We start from the raw sequence: 19,737 nt of genomic DNA, 5'->3' as shown, positions 1-19,737 counted from the left end.
AGGGGAGTTCCGATTTTCTCGTAGCCTAAGCATCACACGCAAACACAGAAAACTGAACTTCTTGTATCCAGTCAGCTAGGGTGCGAGCTGGCATCAATTTGTGCGTGTTTGAGTTGAAAACCTGCAATGGTTCAGCAAAGAGGGTTTGTAATACTTATTCCGAAAACCACATCAAGCTCCAACTAATTTAGACCATGAGAATATAAAGTTGCGTTTTGCTAAGAATAATGAAGCTGCCAAAGTTCAGTGATAGAACAGGTGAGCTGCGATTTGCTGGTAGGCTGGGGATCACAAGCCGACATAGAAACTGTTAATTTCTTGTATGTAGCTGGAAAGAGCAGGAATCAGTTGGAGAATTTGTAAACGATCAAGTACTAAATGCTTTCTTCATATCCATTTTCTCTTCTTGTTTGCCTTGTCTTTGTCTTATGATCCTCATTCACAGAGTATCACAAGCCAATACTAGAACCAGAATTGGGTTTTTTTTTTTGGGAGCTTTATTTTGTATGCTAATGCGGCCCTGTGATCAGACATTGTGATTTTGGGAGTTTGCAGAGATGGATAGCTAGTGGGATAAGGGAATGCATTAATATTAATATTAATGTAGGCTTGGATTATGAAGAGGGCGCTTATAGGCAAGAGACCTTTTTGGGGCTTAGGTTGGGACCAAAATGAAGAAACAGGGATGTGGATGGATTTGGTGAATCATTTTCCCTCCAACATGTTCTTCCTTCTTCGGCCATAGTCTATGGATGCGGAAACCTTTTCATTTCTTCTGCAATTCTGTGGCAGCCCCCTTCCTTTATGTTTCTTGTCTTCTCTGTCCTGAGCTCTGTTGCTTTTCTTTTATTTTATTTTGAGACCGTCAAATATGCTTGTAATGTAGATTTTTAAGTATAGTATAGTATTATTACATTAAGTCATTTTTCTGAAACTGGTTTCTGAAGATCATCGCAAAAACCCCTAATATAAAATACTAAAAACGCAAAGTAATACTCTTCCGGTACTTAATATAGGACCTAATTGTTAAGTTGATTTTGGTCCTAAATATAAGACCTATTTCTTGTATTTATCAATTTTTCCTAAATTGTTTCTATAGATACTTACTCAACCATAATCAAGTAAAAGATAAAAGAGGATATTAAAAAAGATAATTATAGTATTTCAGGAAAAACATGTCATATTTTTTACGATTAACTAACTTACCTAACTTTCTTAATCTAATCAAATCAGTTAAATAGGTCTTATATTAAGGATATGAGAAGTAATAAACAAAAAAAACTCTGAAGATGATACAAGAATAAAGACTAACAACCATTTGAGGTTATTGGCTCAAGAAATAATAATAGATGAGATATGAGTAGTGGTCAAGAATTTAAATTCTAGTCCTTTATACACACACATATATAAAGAATAACATAAAAGTACTGTAAAATTTAAGCCGTTTAATAAATAGGGTACGGGCACAAATTAAGCTAAACAAACTGAACAAATTAGGGGTCGGGTTAGAAATTAGAATGCATGACATAGGAGCTTGCTATATTTGGTGTGGGGAATGGAATCTTTGACATTGATAATCTGGGATTTTTTTAAAAAAAGAGAGAAATGGTTTTATGTTTTGATTAAAAAATTAATTAAATGATAGAAATTATTTTTTTTAAAAATCGTACAAATTTACGAATCTCAACCCTCGAGAATCTGTTTAATCGTCGAATTTACCTGACACGACAAAGAATCCACATACATTCAAGAACTTCAAAACTGAAGCAGAGTGAACAAATTCACTTTTTGACGTAGGGGTGTTTGGACAAAAGAAAATAGCTTCTGAAAAAAATTATCTTTGATAATGAATTATGTAAGAATAGATTTTATAAAAAAAATAATTTTGATAAAATAAAAATGTTTGGATAATTGTTATCATAAGTATTTTTTATATGTATAAATTAATAAAAAGGACATAAGTTAATATGATAATTACATAAATAATATATTTTATAATATATTTTTATTTGAAATAATAAATTTTTCAATAATAAATTTTTTACTAATATAATAAATAATATATAAAAATGTAATTCATAAATACTTAATAGGGAAAATGACAAATAAAGACCCTTGAATATATAAAATGGCAAAATGGGACCCTGAATTAAAAAAATTGCTACCAAAGACCGGGTCCTAAATATGAATTATGAAATGTTGGGCAAAAGTCAAAAATGCCCATCTGCTTGTTTTTTTTCCAATCTCTTTTCTTCTTCTTTTCCTCTCCCTCTCTTCGTCTATCTCTTTCCTACTCCCTTCTCCTTCTACCCTAACCCCATTTCCTCATCCCCACCCCCATATCTCCCGATTCTCTCTTCTCTCTTCTTTCTCTATCATCTTCTTTGTTCTTGTGTCCGTCTTCTTTATTTCTTCTTCCAAAGCAAGTAAATGATGGGACTAAGATGAAGGATACCAAGACAAACAAGAATCAAGCTCAGCAAAACTTCTACTGGACATTGTCGAAGCCTAGCTCGGGTAAGGAATTGGGTTCCCTTTTGTCACCGAGTTCTGGGTTGAAATTGAAGATAGTTGCGGTGGCGACGGCGGGCACTGCTAGTAGGAAGGAATCGTTCTTATCTCCTGTATCGGATGCTCTCCATATATTGTAGCTTGAGATGAAAGTGTATCATCTTTTGATTCACTCTTTGTTGAATCCATACCTAAAGAGGGGGATTCGAATCTTGTCTTCTTTGTTCTGTTCTTCCCCTTGATTCATTGATTGGTTTGTAAGTAGAGAACGAAGCTAAACACAGAGGGTTCCCCTTTAATGTTCTTTGATTTGTTCTTTGAGTTTATGTTCTCTTTATTCATAAATGAATGGCAATGTGTGAGTTCAATGATAAGCTTTATTTTGTTGGGAAGTTTTTGGAGTGTGGACAAACTGAACTTTTATATTCCTTCTATCTTTTGTTTTTAAAAAAATATATAAACAATTGAAGTCAAGGGCAATGCAAAAAGGGTAACGAAGTGGACTAGAAAGCATGAGCTGTGCATTTTTCATCTTGTATGAAAACTTTATCGGAACTTATCATTGGTCTTACTTAACTAGTAATTGGTCTAACTGAACTTGTCATGAATCTTATATCAGAAGTGTCTGCTGTCAAAGAAATCTGCATATTCTTATTTCAACAGAGAAATTTAAAATCGTATGAAAACCTTATCAGAACTTGTCATTGGCTTTACTTAACTTGTCATTGGCCTAACTGAACTTGTCATGAATCCTATATCAGAAGTGCTTGCTGTCAAAGAAATCTGCATATTCTTATTTCAACAGAGAAATTTAAAATTGTATGAAAACCTTATCGGAACTTGTCATTGGCTTTACTTAACTTGTTATTGGTCTGGCTGAACTTGTCATGAATCTTATATGTGCTTGCTGTCAAAGAAATCTGCATATTCTTATTTCAACAGAGAAATTTAAAATTGTATGAAAACCTTATCGGAACTTGTCATTAGCTTTACTTAACGTGTCATTGGCCTAACTGAACTTGTCATGAATCCAACATCATAAGTACTTGCTGTCAAAGAAATCAGCAAATTCTCATTTCAACAAAGAAATTTAAAATCGTATGAAAACCTTATCAGAACTTGTTACTTAACGTGTCATTGGCCTAATTGAACTTGTCATGAATCCTATATCAGAAGTACTTGCTGTCAAATAAATCTGCAAATTCTCATTTCAACAGAGAAATTTAAAATTATACAAAAACCTTATTGGAACTTGTCATTGGCCTTACTTAACTTGTTATTGGCCTAACTAAATTTGTCATGAATCCTATATCAGAAGTGCTTGCTGTCAAAGAAATCTGCAAATTTTTATTTCAACAGAAAAATTTAAAATTGTATGAAAACCTCATTTAACTTGTCATTGGCCTTACTTGACATAATTTAAAATTATGTAGTGGTTATGATACGATTGGATTGATGTTATAATAGTACTTACATTTTGAATGACAATTTTCATAATTGTCAGGTTAATGATAAGTTTACTAAGGCGAATGACAAGTTTAGTAACGTAAACGACAAGTTCCGATAAGCATTTGATAGGAATTTAAGTTTGTCTGTTAAAATGACAATTTCCACAATTATTGGACGAATAACAACTTCAGTAAGGCCAATGACAACTTTAGTAAGTCGAATGACAACTTTTGATAATCTACTCATACAAATTTGAGCTTAAATTGTTAAAATGACGGAATTTTCATATTTCTTTATGAAATGACAAGTTCAGTTACTCAAATGATAACTTCATTAGGGCAAATGATAACTTTTGATAAGCTACTCATACAAATTTGAGATTCTCTGTTAAAATAACTGAATTTGCACATTTATTTACGAAATGACAAGTTAAGTAAGGCCAATGACAAGTTCCAATAAGGTTTTTGTATAATTTTAAATTTCTCTATTGAAATGAGAATTTGCAGATTTATTTGACAGTAAGCACTTCTGATATAGAATTTATGACAAATTCAATTTGGCCAATGACAAGTTACATAAAACCAATGACAAGTTCTGATAAGGTTTTCATACGATTTTAAATTTCTCTGTTGAAATGAGAATTTGCTGATTTTTTTGATAGCAAGTACTTCTGATATAGGATTCATGACAAGTTCAATTAGGCCAATGACACGTTAAGTAAAGCCAATGACAAGTTCTGATAAGGTTTTCATACGATTTTAAATTTCTTTATTGAAATGAGAATTTGCTGATTTCTTTGACAGCAAGTACTTCTGATGTAGAATTCATGACAAGTTCAGTTAGGCCAATGACACGTTAAGTAAAGCCAATGACAAGTTTCGATAAGGTTTTCATACAATTTTAAATTTCTCTGTTGAAATAAGAATATGCAGATTTCTTTGACAGCAAGCACTTCTGATATAGGATTCATGACAAGTTCAGTTAGGCCAATGACAAGTTAAGTAAAGCCAATGACAAGTTCTGATAAGGTTTTCATACGATTTTAAATTTCTCTGTTGAAATAAGAATATGCAGATTTCTTTGACAGCAGACACTTCTGATATAAGATTCATGACAAGTTCAGTTAGACCAATTACTAGTTAAGTAAGACCAATGATAAGTTCCGATAAAGTTTTCATACAAGATGAAAAATGCACAGCTCATGCTTTCTAGTCCACTTCGTTACCCTTTTTGCATTGCCCTTGACTTCAATTGTTTATATATTTTTTTAAAAACAAAAGATAGAAGGAATATAAAAGTTCAGGTTGTCCACACTCCAAAAACTTCCCAACAAAATAAAGCTTATCATTGAACTCACACATTGCCATTCATTTATGAATAAAGAGAACATAAACTCAAAGAACAAATCAAAGAACATTAAAGGGGAACCCTCTGTGTTTAGCTTCGTTCTCTACTTACAAACCAATCAATGAATCAAGGGGAAGAACAGAACAAAGAAGACAATATTCGAATCCCCCTCTTTAGGTATGGATTCAACAAAGAGTGAATCAAAAGATGATACACTTTCATCTCAAGCTACAATATATGGAGAGCATCCGATACAGGAGATAAGAACGATTCCTTCCTACTAGCAGTGCCCGCCGTCGCCACCGCAACTATCTTCAATTTCAACCCAGAACTCGGTGACAAAAGGGAACCCAATTCCTTACCCGAGCTAGGCTTCGACAATGTCCAGTAGAAGTTTTGCTGAGCTTGATTCTTGTTTGTCTTGGTATCCTTCATCTTAGTCCCATCATTTACTTGCTTTGGAAGAAGAAATAAAGAAGACGGACACAAGAACAAAGAAGATGATAGAGAAAGAAGAGAGAAGAGAGAATCGGGAGATATGGGGGTGGGGATGAGGAAATGGGGTTAGGGTAGAAGGAGAAGGGAGTAGGAAAGAGATAGACGAAGAGAGGGAGAGGAAAAGAAGAAGAAAAGAGATTGGAAAAAAAACAAGCAGATGGGCATTTTTGACTTTTGCCCAACATTTCATAATTCATATTTAGGACCCGGTCTTTGGTAGCAATTTTGTTAATTCAGGGTCCCATTTTGCCATTTTATATATTCAAGGGTCTTTATTTGCCATTTTCCCTACTTAATATGTATATATGTATTTATAAAATATAAGATTAAATATGTTTCTAAAAAAATGATTTTTTTTTTTGGCCAAACCGAAAAGTATTACTTTACTTAAAGATTTCAAATATGAAATCTCATAGTATTTTTTCATAAAATTAAATAAACATACATAAAAGCAACGTATTAATTGTGAGCTTGCAATGAAAATAGTATTTGTACAGCTTCTGACACCCTTATAAATACTCCGACGACATTTATGTCCCTTTAGGAGCGAAATGATTTTGTTTTTTTAACAAAATTTTGGTTTTGAAAGCTGAAACTGTAGTTTCTGCCTAAATAATGATTTTCAAAAATTTTAAAATGTTTAGATAGTTTTGGGCTCAAATTTTAATTCGGAGTTTAAAAGTGTTTTTTATTATTTGCCAAACACCTCTTAAAATAGAAGAAATTAAAACACACTAGGAATTAAAGTGAAATGTCGTCAACCAAATCAAAAAAAAAAAGTGAAATGTCTCTTACGAAGGAAACAATTTTGCCATGGCCTTTAAAATTAATAAATAACCAATTCTTTTTTGGTCCAACGAAATAAATTATCAGTTCAGTCATTCATGAGAGAGAAAATATTCCAGCCCAATGTTGTCTTCATCACTTAAGAGGTGTTTAACAACTCTTAAAAATGATCATCAAAAATATTTTTTCGTAAAACGAGATAAACTCCTCTACATATTTATTTTATAAACTGAAAAAATACTTCTGAAATCATGGTTTGGTTTCCATCCAAGGGTGTGTTTGGTTGGGGGAGAGGGGAAGGGAGGGAAAATGAGCCCCTCCCCTCATTTGGTTAAAAATTTTGTAGGGGAGGGGAGCTAAAATGTCCCCTCCCCTCCCCTCCCTCCCCCCATTTTGGCTCCCCTCCAAATTGGGGGTTTTTGGAGGGGAGCCAAAATTTTGGACCATTATGCTCTTATGATTTTTTTAATATTTCACTTCTATCCATAAAATATATTATTATAATATTTATTTCAAATAAAAAATATATTATCCTAAGTAAAAAAATAAAAAATATATACATTATTATAATTAAAAATATATTATAAAAATTATTTAAAAATAAAAAATTATTTAAATAAAAAATTATAATATTATAAATTAATTGTTTTTTATAAATATATTATTTATTAAATATATTTTAAAGATGGAAAAAAAGATAGCCTAAAGAAAATAAAATTTCATTTTTCTTAGAGCATATAAAATTTGTTAATTTGATTATTTTAAATATATTATTATATTAATTAGAATAAAAAATTATTATACCAATTTTTTAATACACATATTAACATGATAAGACTGAATTTTTATTAAATTATATAATTTAAATTAAGATGTAAATTAATTTATATAATATATCAATAAAAAACATAAACTAATATGTAAGGGTAAAATGGTAAATTGATTATTACCATCCCTCCCCTCCCCTCCTTGAACCAAACAACGGATCATTAAATACCCTCCCCTTCCCTCCTTTTTAATCAAACCAAACAAGGTGAGGATGAAACCTCCCCTCCCCTTCCCTACCCTTCCCTCCCTTCCCTCCCCTTCCCTCCCCTCAACCAAACAGGCCCTTAAGCATATATAAAACCAGCTTACACAGTAAATTGCAACAAACAAATTACAGCTACATTCATCTTCTTGTTTGGGATTTTTTTCTTTAATAAATTAAGGTAACCTGAAGGGTGATATTTCAATTACGTACCCTGCCCGGAGAAAAATTAAGACTGATATCTCTCATATATAACAAGAACATGTCCTCTGACTTTGCGTCATCCTGAAAAAAAAATTACAACACAATTTATTATCGTTACACTGTCCACGCTTCCAGTTGTAATATATTAGTTCTGTTTTTTAATAAAAACCCGTTTAATTTTTATTTTAATTATAAATATAAAATTCTAATATACTTTATCTCTTATATTTATATATATTTTTAAAGTAGTCTTTATAATAATAATAATTTTAACTAATATATTTGATTAGTAAGGATATTTCAGAAGATGCAAAACCTATATATTACAAATAAACGTAATATATACGTGTACATTGGCAGACCAGCAAGTTGTTGTAATTTATTGCGTCGCCGCTCTCGCACATGGCGTTCCTGGAATATGCCCCGCCTGCAGCTACATGGTCCGTACAGCTATCAAGCTCTATGAAGTTACGATCCCACGCAAAATCAGCTGAACCAAAAAAAACATGGGTTCACTTCAGTGTGCCCACGTGCTTCTTTTTCCATTCATGGCCAAAGGCCACACCATCCCCCTCCTCGACTTCGCCCACCTCCTCCTCCGCCGCAACATATCCGTCACCGTTCTGACCACCCCCGCCAACCGCCCATTCGTAACTGAATCCCTCCAAAACACAACTGCGTCCATTGTCGATATCCCATTCCCTGCTAACGTCCCGGATATTCCCACCGGTGTCGAGAGCACCGATAAACTCCCTTCCATGTCTCTGTTCCAGAAGTTCGCCTCTGCCACTGTGCGCATGCAGCCCCACTTCGAAAGGATGCTGGAGACTCTACCGAGTGTAAGCTTTATAGTTTCTGATGGCTTCTTATGGTGGACCCTGAACTCGGCATCCAAGTTTGGTATTCCGAGACTGGCGTACCTCGGCATGAGCTCTTACTCTGAAGCCATTACCAGAGAAGCTTTTATCTCTGGGATCTGCTATGGGCCCCAGCCTGAAGACGAGCCAGTCAAGTTGAAGCGGTTCCCGTGGATCCGGCTCAGCAAGAACGACATAGACCCCGAGATTCGAAACCCAGACTCGGAAGGTCTTGCTTATAATGAGCTCATTGTGAAGGTGCTTTCATCCACCGCTGAAAGCGGAGTGTTGGTGAACAACTTCTATGAGCTGGAGCCTGTGTTCGTGAATCATATGAAGGAAGCATACAACCAAAAACCATATTACAGCGTGGGCCCGTTTTGTCTGGCAGAGGAGCCAAGGAATAAGCTAAGTGTAGAGTCTAGAGAACCGACATGGATGGAGTGGTTAGACATGAAGCAGGAAGTTCTGTACGTGGCGTTTGGGTCACAGGCAGAAATATCAAGTCAACAGTTGAAAGAAATAGCGATCGGTTTGGAAGAATCGATGGTGGAGTTTATGTGGGTGATAAGGAAGGCGGAGTGGGAGCTGCCTCAAGGGTTCGAAGAAAGAGTGGAGAAGAGAGGGATCGTAGTGAGAGAGTGGGTCGACCAGAGGGAGATACTGAGGCACGAGAGTGTGAAGGGGTTTCTGAGCCACTGTGGGTGGAACTCGGTGCTGGAAGGAATATGCGCAGGAGTTCCGATACTGGCGTGGCCAATGATGGCGGAACAGCACCTGAACGCGAAAATGGTGGAGGAAGAGATAAAGGTGGGGATGAGAGTGGACACGTACCACGGTTCAGTTCGAGGGTTAGTGAACGGAGAAGGGGTGAGGAAGATGGTGAGGGAGTTAATGGAAGGAGAGAAGGGGAGAGAAGCGAGAGGAAGAAGGTGAGAGAGTTGGCTGAGACGGCGAAGAAGGCGGTGGCGGAGGGCGGCTCATCCTGGCGAGCCTTGGACTCACTGCTTGCGGATGCATGCAGCAGGAAGACAGAATCCTCCGGTGATCGTAGTAATGGTATGTAATTGGCTTACCCGCGCCTGTTACGGCAATATGCTTGTGTTCATTACTGTGACCTCTCGTGCTTGAAAATGTACACTCGAGAAGTCCCCCAGAGTCGGTGCTTTCGTTGTAATATTATTAATAAGTCATAAGTTGAAACTCCTCATTCAGTTACGTCTGTATTGTGGGTTCTAATGTCATCTTCTTACGTTCTGGGTTATGAATTGGGACTCCGTGAGGGCGTCGGTTAGCAAAGGTCTTCTCCTAGGCAGTGAGTGATGTAATTTGAAGCGAAGAAGCACGGAATATAGAAAACTAATTTCAGTACTCTAATAACGAGTTTCTTAAATTTATCAAATATGAATCATTCATATTTCATTTAAATAATTTAGATTTTTTTAAATTTTTATTTATTTAAATAATTATTTTAATATGTATAGAATTAAAAATAAAGATAATTTTTTAATTATTATTCTTTCAAAAAAATAATTTTTAAAAAAAATTAATTAAAAAATTAAATTTAAACGGTTTTAAATCAGATATAAATAGCGATAACGCTCGGATCCTCCTATAAAGATTTAAATTTTTTTTTAAAATGTAACAAGTATTCGTTGTGTATTTGGTTTTGAGGTGAAGGGTTTTTTAATTTGGATGGTTGTCGGCAAACTTTAGAAAGAGGATTCCGGCCATATAACGTATGCTCTAGTTCGCTAGTATTATACATATTCCGTATAAAAAAAACGTAACTCACGCACATGCATATTTAAGTTGTTTCTTATTTCTCGGGAAAAAAATGGTTTGGCTTCCAAGATCTCCTTTCTCTTCCCCGATCTGTTTCCCCGTTATTGGGTTAATGTTTTTTATTTACTTCTGTAATTATCTTATGCCTATCTCCTGTTCAAATTAGGCCCCCCAAGACCATCTTGTTATCTGGTTAGTCCGTGTTTCTTCTCTTTATGAACAGGGGTCTTTCGTATCCGTCAAAAGCACTTTAAAAAACTTTTATGCATATTAAAACAAAACTCCCACCGCAAATTTATTTTAAACTCCATAAAATTACTTTTAAATATAATAGCTAATTCAATTACTCCTAAATACTTCTGGGCAGGTAAACTTGTAATGAATGATTGTAATTTAGGTCACGATTTGTTTTCACTTTTACAAGACCGAAAAAGTCGTTTTGAGGAGATTTCAAAAGCAAAAAATAGTTTGGGTATTTTTTTTCAGAGAGTACATGTATAATAATATTTCTGAAAATTTACTTTCCAAAAGTTACTTTTGGTTGTTTTTTTTTTTTTGGTTCTGAACAACTTTCACGCACTCCACAATTACTTTCCAAGCAATTTTTACTTTATCAAAATTCAAACATTTTTAAAAATATGTTCAAACATAAATTTCATTGTATACAATAACAAATAATTTTTTATTAGCAGATAGACTTTTAATATAGAACTTTAAATAAATTAAAAATCAACTACTTATTGCCAGTGGCAAGATGGAGGCTATGATGCCCACCCTATTTTTATGTGTGTGTGTTAAGGGCCTAGCAATCTGGGCTTCTTCCCTGAGAGACAAAACCCATGCCACCCACTTCAAACCAAGATGCGTGCGTGTATGTGTGAACGTGAAACGTAGATAGAGACAAACAATAATACGTGGCTAAGAAAAATTGATTTAATTCGTAAAAAAAGTCAGTTTATAATCTACAAAATTATGAGTTCAAATCTCATTACTGGTATAAAAACCTTATTAATAAGTAATCTGTAAATACTTCTATAAATATTTTTTAAATTTAAAAAAAAACATGTTTTGATTCTAATAAGCTCGGATACAACACACACAAAAAAAGGTACCGGCTTCAGGGGTTCGTTGGAAATTCATGCTGTAGTACGTAAAAGATTGCAGTTGTCGGGTGATATAGTGCCTGTTTGGCATCACTTATTTTGAGTTTATAAGTAGCTTATAAGCTCCATAAGCCCGATTGACATAATAGGTCTGTTTGGTTGGGCTTTTTTGCAATCGGGCTTTTGTCTGAAAAGCTACAATAAGCTATAAGCTAAAATTAACAGCTTATGACTTATGGCTTATCACTTATAGCTTTTAAAATATGGAGAGAGAGAAAGTTAAGAAATTTATTATCTCCTTTGATTCTTATTATAAGCCTTAAATAACTAATTTATAGATAATAAAAAATTAGTTAAAATTAATTGAAAGCAATAAATAAGTTAGAAATATACTTTTATTTTTAAATATACTCCTAAAAAAATATTTTTATTTTTTCATGTTTATTTTATATTTAAAATATTTTTTATAACTTCTTCATATTAAATTATTTTAATTTCATATATTATGTGAAATTATTTTTTAATAATGTTTTATTATTTATTAAAACTCATATCTATTTTGGTCATTTTACAACCAAACTTACTTTTGCTCAATCATTATCCAAACAATCTTTTATCAATCTCACTTTTGCAAATAAGCTGCTTTTCTAAACTCCAATCCAAACACAATTCAGCTTATTCAATTTAGCTTTTACTCAACTTCACTTCTCCATAAACTGCTTTTTTAATAAGCTGCTTTTTCAATCGCTCATCCAAACGGATTATGTGTGCGTAATTCCTTTCTATCCCCAGTGATCAAGCAAACGCGTACGGAATCCCAATCACGCATCTCTTGTTCGCTGAGGCCAGCATGGATCAGATCGCAATGCTTAAACAATATCTTTGCAGACATATTAATAAGATAATTAACAGATTAATTCGGGTAGTCATTTAATTATTAATTGAATATAAGAACTAATTAACCTGTGGCGTTGTTGTCTCCGATGAAAGCCAGAGTAAAACACAACAAAAGCAAGGTTACTTAAGCAAGAGAATCAAACACACAGTGGTGATATAAAAAGGAATGGAAATCTGAGTAAAATTATTGTTGTTTCTAGAAGAGGTCACTGTCGTGCCTCGACAACTTCTCCGTGTCCGTGGGCTTTCAATTCCCTGTACGTCTAGTCATCATACGTGTGTGGTAGCATTCATTGAATTCGTACTCTGACATGACAAACAATTTCTGTGCGTATACGTTCACAAATGATATATAAAAAATCTACCCAAAAAAAGAAAGAAACTTGCTGACTGGGGGCTATGTGAGCATGTGTGGCCTATAATTAATTATATGATAGTGGTAAAAAGTGGCTGCATATTTATTGTATCGCCACTATTGCACATGTCGTTCCTGGAATGTAATTCACATTCACCGACATACGGTCTTTCTTCAAGCTACACACACAGACAGGGGCGATCACTGGCAAACTCTGGTAAATTGGAAAACATGGGTTCGATTAGGTGTGAACAAGACTCAAGCACACCCCATGTGCTTCTTTTTCCATTCATGGCCAAAGGCCACACAATTCCCCTTCTAGACTTCGCCCGCCTCCTCCTCCGCCGCAACGCATCGGTCACCGTTGTCACCACCCCGGCCAACCGCCCATTTGCAACCGAATCTCTCCACAACACTGGCGCCTCCATCGTCGACATTCCGTTCCCTGCGAACGTCCCTGAAATCCCCGCCGGCGTTGAAAGCACTGATAAACTGCCTTCCATGTCTCTCTTCTACAAGTTCACCACCGCCACGGTTCACATGCAGCCCCACTTCGAAAGCGTGCTGGAGAATCTCCCAAGGGTAAGCTTTATGGTTTCCGACGGCTTTTTGTGGTGGACACTCCACTCTGCCTCCAAGTTCGGAATTCAAAGACTGGTGTACTTCGGCATGAGCGCTTACGCCGAAGCCGTTAGCAGAGAAGCTGTCATCTCTGGCATCATCTACGGGCCCCAGCCTGACGATGAGTCGGTGAAGTTGAAGCGGTTCCCGTGGATCCGCCTTAGCAAGAACGACGTAGAACCCGAGTTTCGAAACCCAGACCCAAAAAGTCTTTCTTTTGAATTCAATATGAACGTCTTTTCATCCGCCTCACAAAGCTTTGGAATGGTGGTGAACAGCTTCTATGAGCTGGAGCCTGTGTACATTGATTATGTGAAGGAACAGTCAGATCATAAATCATACTACTGTGTGGGGCCGCTTTGTCTGGCGGAAGACCAGAGAAATCAGCTAAGCGTAGAATCTAGAAAACCGACATGGATGGGATGGTTAGACAAGAAGCAGGAAGTTCTGTACGTGGCGTTTGGATCGCAAGCAGAGATATCAAGCGAACAGTTGAAAGAAATAGCAATTGGTCTGGAAGAATCAGTAGTGGAGTTTATGTGGGTGATAAGGAAGAAGGAGTGGGAGCTGCCTCAAGGGTTGGAAGAAAGAGTGGAGAAGAGAGGGATCATAGTGAGAGAGTGGGTAGACCAGAGGGAGATACTGAGGCACGAGGCTGTGAAGGGGTTTTTGAGCCACTGCGGGTGGAACTCGGTTTTGGAAGGAATATGCGCAGGAGTTCCGATACTGGCATGGCCAATGATGGCGGAACAGCATCTGAACGCTAAAATGGTGGAGGAAGAGATAAAGGTGGGGCTCAGGGTTGACAAATACCACGGTTCAGTGCGAGGGTTAGTGAAAAGAGAAGGAGTGATGAAGATGGTGAAGGAGTTAATGGAAGGAGAGAAGGGGAGGGAAGCGAGGAAGAAAGTAACACAGTTGGCTGAGACGGCGAGGAAGGCGGTGGCGGAGGACGGCTCATCCTGGCGAGCCTTGACTCAATGCTTGTGGAGGCATGCAAGAAGACAGAATCCTCCGGTGATCGTAGTAATGGTGTGTGATTGGTTTAGGCGCGTTTGCGTTGGCACTATGCTGATCTCCGATCCATTGCTCCTCTTTTTTTTTTTTTGCTGCCAACGATCTCCATTGCTCCACTCACGCTTGAATTGGAGCACTCGAGAGGGCCCCAGGATAGACGGCTTTGTTTTGTTGTACTATAAGCGTATAACTGATAAATTACCCTAAGTCGCAATAACTTGATGCGGGGCCAGATACTCAGTATATGCTCATTTAGTTCTTATTATAGCCATCAAATAATAAATTTGCGTATAATAAAAAATTAATTAAAACTAGTTAAAAATAATAAATCGATAAAACATATTTTTTATTTTTAAATATATTTATTTATAATAAATTAAAAAATGAAGGAAAATGCATAAAAAATGTAATGAGAGAATGTGTGGTGAATAATTAAGGACGCAAAAAAACCAGAACAAGATGATATATTCTTCTGGTTCTTAATATAGGACTTAATTGTCGAGTTGATTTTGGTTCTAAATGTAAGATCTATTTTTTATATTTATTATTTTTCCTAAATTATTCCTATGAATACTCTTTAAGGAAAAACATGTTTATTTTTTATAATTAATTAACTTACCTAACTTTTTAAATCTAATCAAATTAGTTAAATAAATCTTATATTAATAATCAAATGGGTAGTTTATTTTGTTACAGAGCACAAATTAAGTGAACGTCATCTTTATTTTGGGTTATGGGTCATGTGGGCGCTTACGAGTTGTGAGAAAGTTAGCAGCTGGCCGCGTCTACCTCGTGCTACACGAGGATATCATGAATTATTCTCCAAGCACAGAGGTTTCTTCGTTTCCATTTAGCTGCACTCCTCTCCCTCCATTCTAATACTCTTTCCTGTCCTCCTGATAACTAAATTTAAAAAAACAGTTAAAATTAATTAAAAATAATAAATTAATAAGAAAGAGGACAAGTATGAGGAAAAATATGAAAGATAATGTAATATACTCCTCTCTTTTTTTTTAACAGGATAAAAAGAGAATATTTTTTTGTCCTATTAATAGATAATGAGAGAAATTTTTTATATGAATGTACAATTTTATCTTTCATTAATTATTGTTGGCGTTATTTTCATGAGTTATAATGTATACTAAATAAAAATAAAGTTGAAAACTTGTTAAATTTTAAATTAGAGTTAATAAAGTTTAAGATTTTTTTTGTTTATATAAAACATATTGAAAGTGACTTATAAATAGGATCAAAGGTGTACCAACTTGCCAACTTTTTAATTAATGCAATATGTAAAATTAATTAGAGACAAAAATAGCAAAAATGCATTACAAGTCTACAAGGGGGATCTTAATTATAAAAACTACCAAGGCAATTCAAATTTTAAGCTCTTCTAAAATAACAGGAGGTATTAATCTTTTGTATAACTAACATTCTCTCTTATATGGTTATGGACGTGCTATATATCAAAAACACTTTGCACACATTAAAAATTGTATGCACGTATTTCATTTTTAATTTCAATTATTAATTAGATGCTTTTCTCGTATCTTTTTCCAAACATTCTCTTTCTTACTCAACATCTTCATAAATAAGGGTATGTTTTCAAAAAATAAAAAATCTTTTGCATATTTAATAGTCTTAGCTAATTTTAAGTAACATTTCAATTCACGTAATTTAATTAGTTGTCACACACACACACACATATGAGAAAGGAGGAGGGAGTATTTGATTTTGCTAGCTGCTAGCATAATCCAGATGGCATGATGTGATGCTAAATTCAAGCCGAAAGCGAAGTGTACGTGCGATGCGAACAGCGGGAGCTTTTGTGCCTGCATAAATAATAAAGGAAATTGGACCATACAGCCATATGGAAACAGGTGTGGCTTTCAGTACCATGGGCCAGTCTATGTGGAACAAAGATTCACCATCATCCCTGGGTGGGGGCACATTTTTCTGTCGTTTTGAACTTTCTTTGCTCGTTTCAGATTGAATGTGGTGCACACAATTAAGTTGAGGATTTCACGAGAATTCTTCAACAATTCGATAACAGACATGACTATGCCCACCCCAAATTCAACAGCCACTTGTCACTGTAAAGAGAGACTGAAGGTTTTGTAAGAATTAATGATGGAGGATTTACTCCATGTATACAAATTACATTGAGCTGGCGCGCGTATTGGTTTTAAGGGGAATGCATTATAAACAAAAAAAAAAAAAGTAAAACAAAAAAACAAAAAAGATTCAGTATGAATCACTCAAGTTAAATCTAGAAAGTATAATGCCAAGTGACAATGAGTTCTGCTTAGCATCGAAACCTATTCCATTCTGTCAAAAAGGCATGCGTCATCATTAATTAGGGGGAAATTTTTCAAAATATTTGTCATGCACATGCTTACATTACACCGTAAATACATAGTGCAAGATGTGTAAAACGTTTTGTGGGGGACGCGTCATCCTTCAAACCTAACTGCCTATATAACCCTTTTCCCGATTCCATCACCCAATCAATCTCTGCAGATTGCAGTTGTGCAAAACATGGGCTCGCTACCGCCTGAAGAAGACTGCTCACGCCAACCCCACGTTCTTCTCATTCCATTCATGGCCAAAGGCCACACCATCCCCCTTCTCGACTTCGCCCGCCTCCTCCTCCGTCGCAACGCATCGGTCACCGTTGTCACCACCCCGGCGAACCGCCCATTTGTAACCGAATCCCTCCAAAACACTACTGGCGCCTCCATCGTTGACATTCCATTCCCCGCAAACGTCCCTGAAATCCCTGCCGGCGTGGAGAGCACCGATCAACTCTCTTCCATGTCTCTGTTCTACAAGTTCACCTCTGCCACGGTCCATATGCAGCCCCACTTCGAACGAATGCTGGAGACTCTTCCAAGGATAAGCCTTATGGTTTCCGACGGCTTCTTATGGTGGACCCTGCACTCTGCCTCCAAGTTTGGTATTCCCAGGTTGGTTTACTACGGTATGAGCTCTTACGCCGTAGCCGTTTGCAGAGAAGCTGCCATATCCGGGATCTTCAATGGGCCCCAGCCTGACGACGAGTCGGTCAAGTTGAACCGGTTCCCGTGGATCTGGCTCAGCAAGAACGACGTAGAACCCGAGTTTCGAAACCCAGACCCAAAAAGTCTTTCTTTTGAGTTCCATATGAACGTTTTTTCATCCACCTCGCAAAGCTTTGGAATGGTGGTGAATAGCTTCTATGAGCTGGAGCCTGTGTACATTGATTACATGAAGGAACAGGCTGATCATAAACCATACTACTGTGTGGGGCCGCTTTGTCTGGCCGAAGAACCAAAGATTAATATCAGTGAAGGATCAAGAAAACCAACATGGATGGAGTGGTTAGACGAGAAGCAGGAAATTCTGTACATCGCCTTTGGGTCACAGGCAGAGATATCAAGCGAACAACTGAAAGAAATAGCCATTGGTTTGGAAGAATCAGCGGTGGAGTTTATGTGGGTTATAAGGAAGAAAGAGTGGGAGCTGCCTCAAGGGTTCGAAGAAAGAGTGGAGAAGAGAGGAATCGTAGTGAGAGAGTGGGTAGACCAGAGGGAGATACTGATGCACGAGAGTGTGAAGGGGTTTCTGAGCCACTGTGGGTGGAACTCGGTGCTGGAAGGAATATGCGCAGGAGTTCCGATACTGGCGTGGCCAATGATGGCGGAACAGCACCTGAACGCGAAAATGGTGGAGGAAGACATAAAAGTGGGGATGAGAGTGGACACTCACAGCGATTCAGTTCGAGGGTTAGTGAAAGGGGAAGGCGTGAGGACGATGGTGAGGGAGCTGATGGAAGGAGAGAAGGGGAGAGAGGTGAGGAAGAAAGTGACGGAATTGGCTGAGACGGCGAAGAAGGCGGTGGCGGAGGGCGGTTCATCGTGGCGAGCCTTAGAGTCACTGCTTGCGGAGGCATGCAGGAAGAGAGAATCGTCCGAAGCTCATACGAATGGCATATGATGGATACGTGTGTGGTGGAAATATAATTGTTCCATCACCCCACTACAGATGATTGAAAAGGAACAACGCTTTTGTTTGTATTATTGATGAATAAGTGGGAGAGGACTAGAATGGAGTGTTTAATTATTGGCATGCGGTATTGTACGTATATGAAGATATTCATGTTAGTTACGTGATACTCGTTCTTAATATAGAATCTAATTGTTAAGTGGATTTTGATTCTAAATATAAGACTTATTTATTATATTTATCAATTTTTTCTAAATTATCTCTATAGATACTCCCTCAATCATAATTAAATAGAGGAGAAAGAGGGAGTATTAAAAAAGATAATTATGATATTTTAGAAAAAACGTGTCATGTTTTTTATAATTAACTAACTTAACTAACATTTTTAATCTAATCAAATTAGTTAAATAAGTTTTATATTAACAACGGGAAGAATACATGGTTTGTACAATCATTAATGACCGAAGCAAACCATATAAGAGGCAATGTGTATTTACGCGAATCAATGAAGTGTGTTGTGTCTCTTTAAGTTGTGTAATGAAGCGGATGGGATGGGATGGGATGGGAAGCAGGGGTTGTGAAGAAATTAAAGATGAGGTTTCTTATAAAGGAAAAACTGGACCACCGTTGGTTGGGATCCCGCTTAGAACAACCGCACAATCCCTGGTCGCCATGTGGCGCATGTTTTTGTCGTTTTTAACTTTATTTGTAAAATTTGGAATGAAGACCGTAGTGTTGTGTGTGTGGTAGAAAGTAAGTTGGGAATTTGACCAGAACCCATCCACGTTGACGACGCGACAGCCACGATATGCCCGCACCAAATTCAACAGCCACACGTGGAGTACATTACTTGAGGGAGATAACCAAAACACTGTGTGGGGATTGGCGGAAGATTCATTAATTCCAGTATCACACGCAAATATCGGGCTTTTTTTTTCTTGTTCTCAAAATAAATTTTGAGGATTAAAAAAAGGAAAAAATATTTGGATGATTATTTTTAAAAAAATTCACGTTTGAAGTAAAAAATATAAAAAATACATTTATAAGCTGCGGGCGTTGTTGGTGTTAGTACATGGCCGGGCAGTAGGGAAGAAGAAAAGAAAGTTTTTCCAATCTTGTACAAAGAAATACAAAAACAAAAAAAATGTAAAAATTATTCTGGTTTTATAGTTTTTTAAAGCATATTTATGTTCTTAAGACAGCCAACTAAAAACAAATTACCAAATTATTTTTTTAAAAAACTTATTTGTTATTTTTAAAAATTAAAAAATTGTTTTCAAAACAAGAAAAGAA

The 19,737-nt window shown here is 36.2% G+C and overlaps 2 protein-coding genes across 2 annotated transcripts; both read left to right on the top strand.

The window, feature by feature from the left end:
- The first annotated feature begins 8,331 nt into the window (after positions 1–8,331).
- On the top strand, positions 8,332–9,089 carry LOC114748875 (UDP-glycosyltransferase 90A1-like). The gene is made up of 2 exons (XM_028937348.1): positions 8,332–9,002; positions 9,074–9,089. Exons 1-2 carry the CDS (start codon positions 8,332–8,334, stop codon positions 9,087–9,089), a joined length of 687 nt encoding a protein of 228 aa, XP_028793181.1.
- A 3,801-nt stretch (positions 9,090–12,890) lies between these two features.
- Positions 12,891–18,655, top strand: LOC114748874 (UDP-glycosyltransferase 90A1-like). The gene is made up of 2 exons (XM_028937347.1): positions 12,891–14,226; positions 18,178–18,655. The coding sequence occupies exons 1-2, from the start codon at positions 12,898–12,900 to the stop codon at positions 18,433–18,435; spliced, it is 1,587 nt and encodes a 528-aa protein (XP_028793180.1). The 5' UTR covers positions 12,891–12,897; the 3' UTR covers positions 18,436–18,655.
- The last annotated feature ends 1,082 nt before the right edge of the window (positions 18,656–19,737 follow it).

The sequence above is a fragment of the Neltuma alba genome, unplaced genomic scaffold (genome assembly GCF_004799145.2).
Source record: "Neltuma alba isolate B1F8T4 unplaced genomic scaffold, ASM479914v2 tig00005851_pilon, whole genome shotgun sequence".
Classification (NCBI taxonomy): domain Eukaryota; kingdom Viridiplantae; phylum Streptophyta; class Magnoliopsida; order Fabales; family Fabaceae; genus Neltuma; species Neltuma alba.
This window is presented reverse-complemented; position numbering and strand designations above follow the sequence as displayed.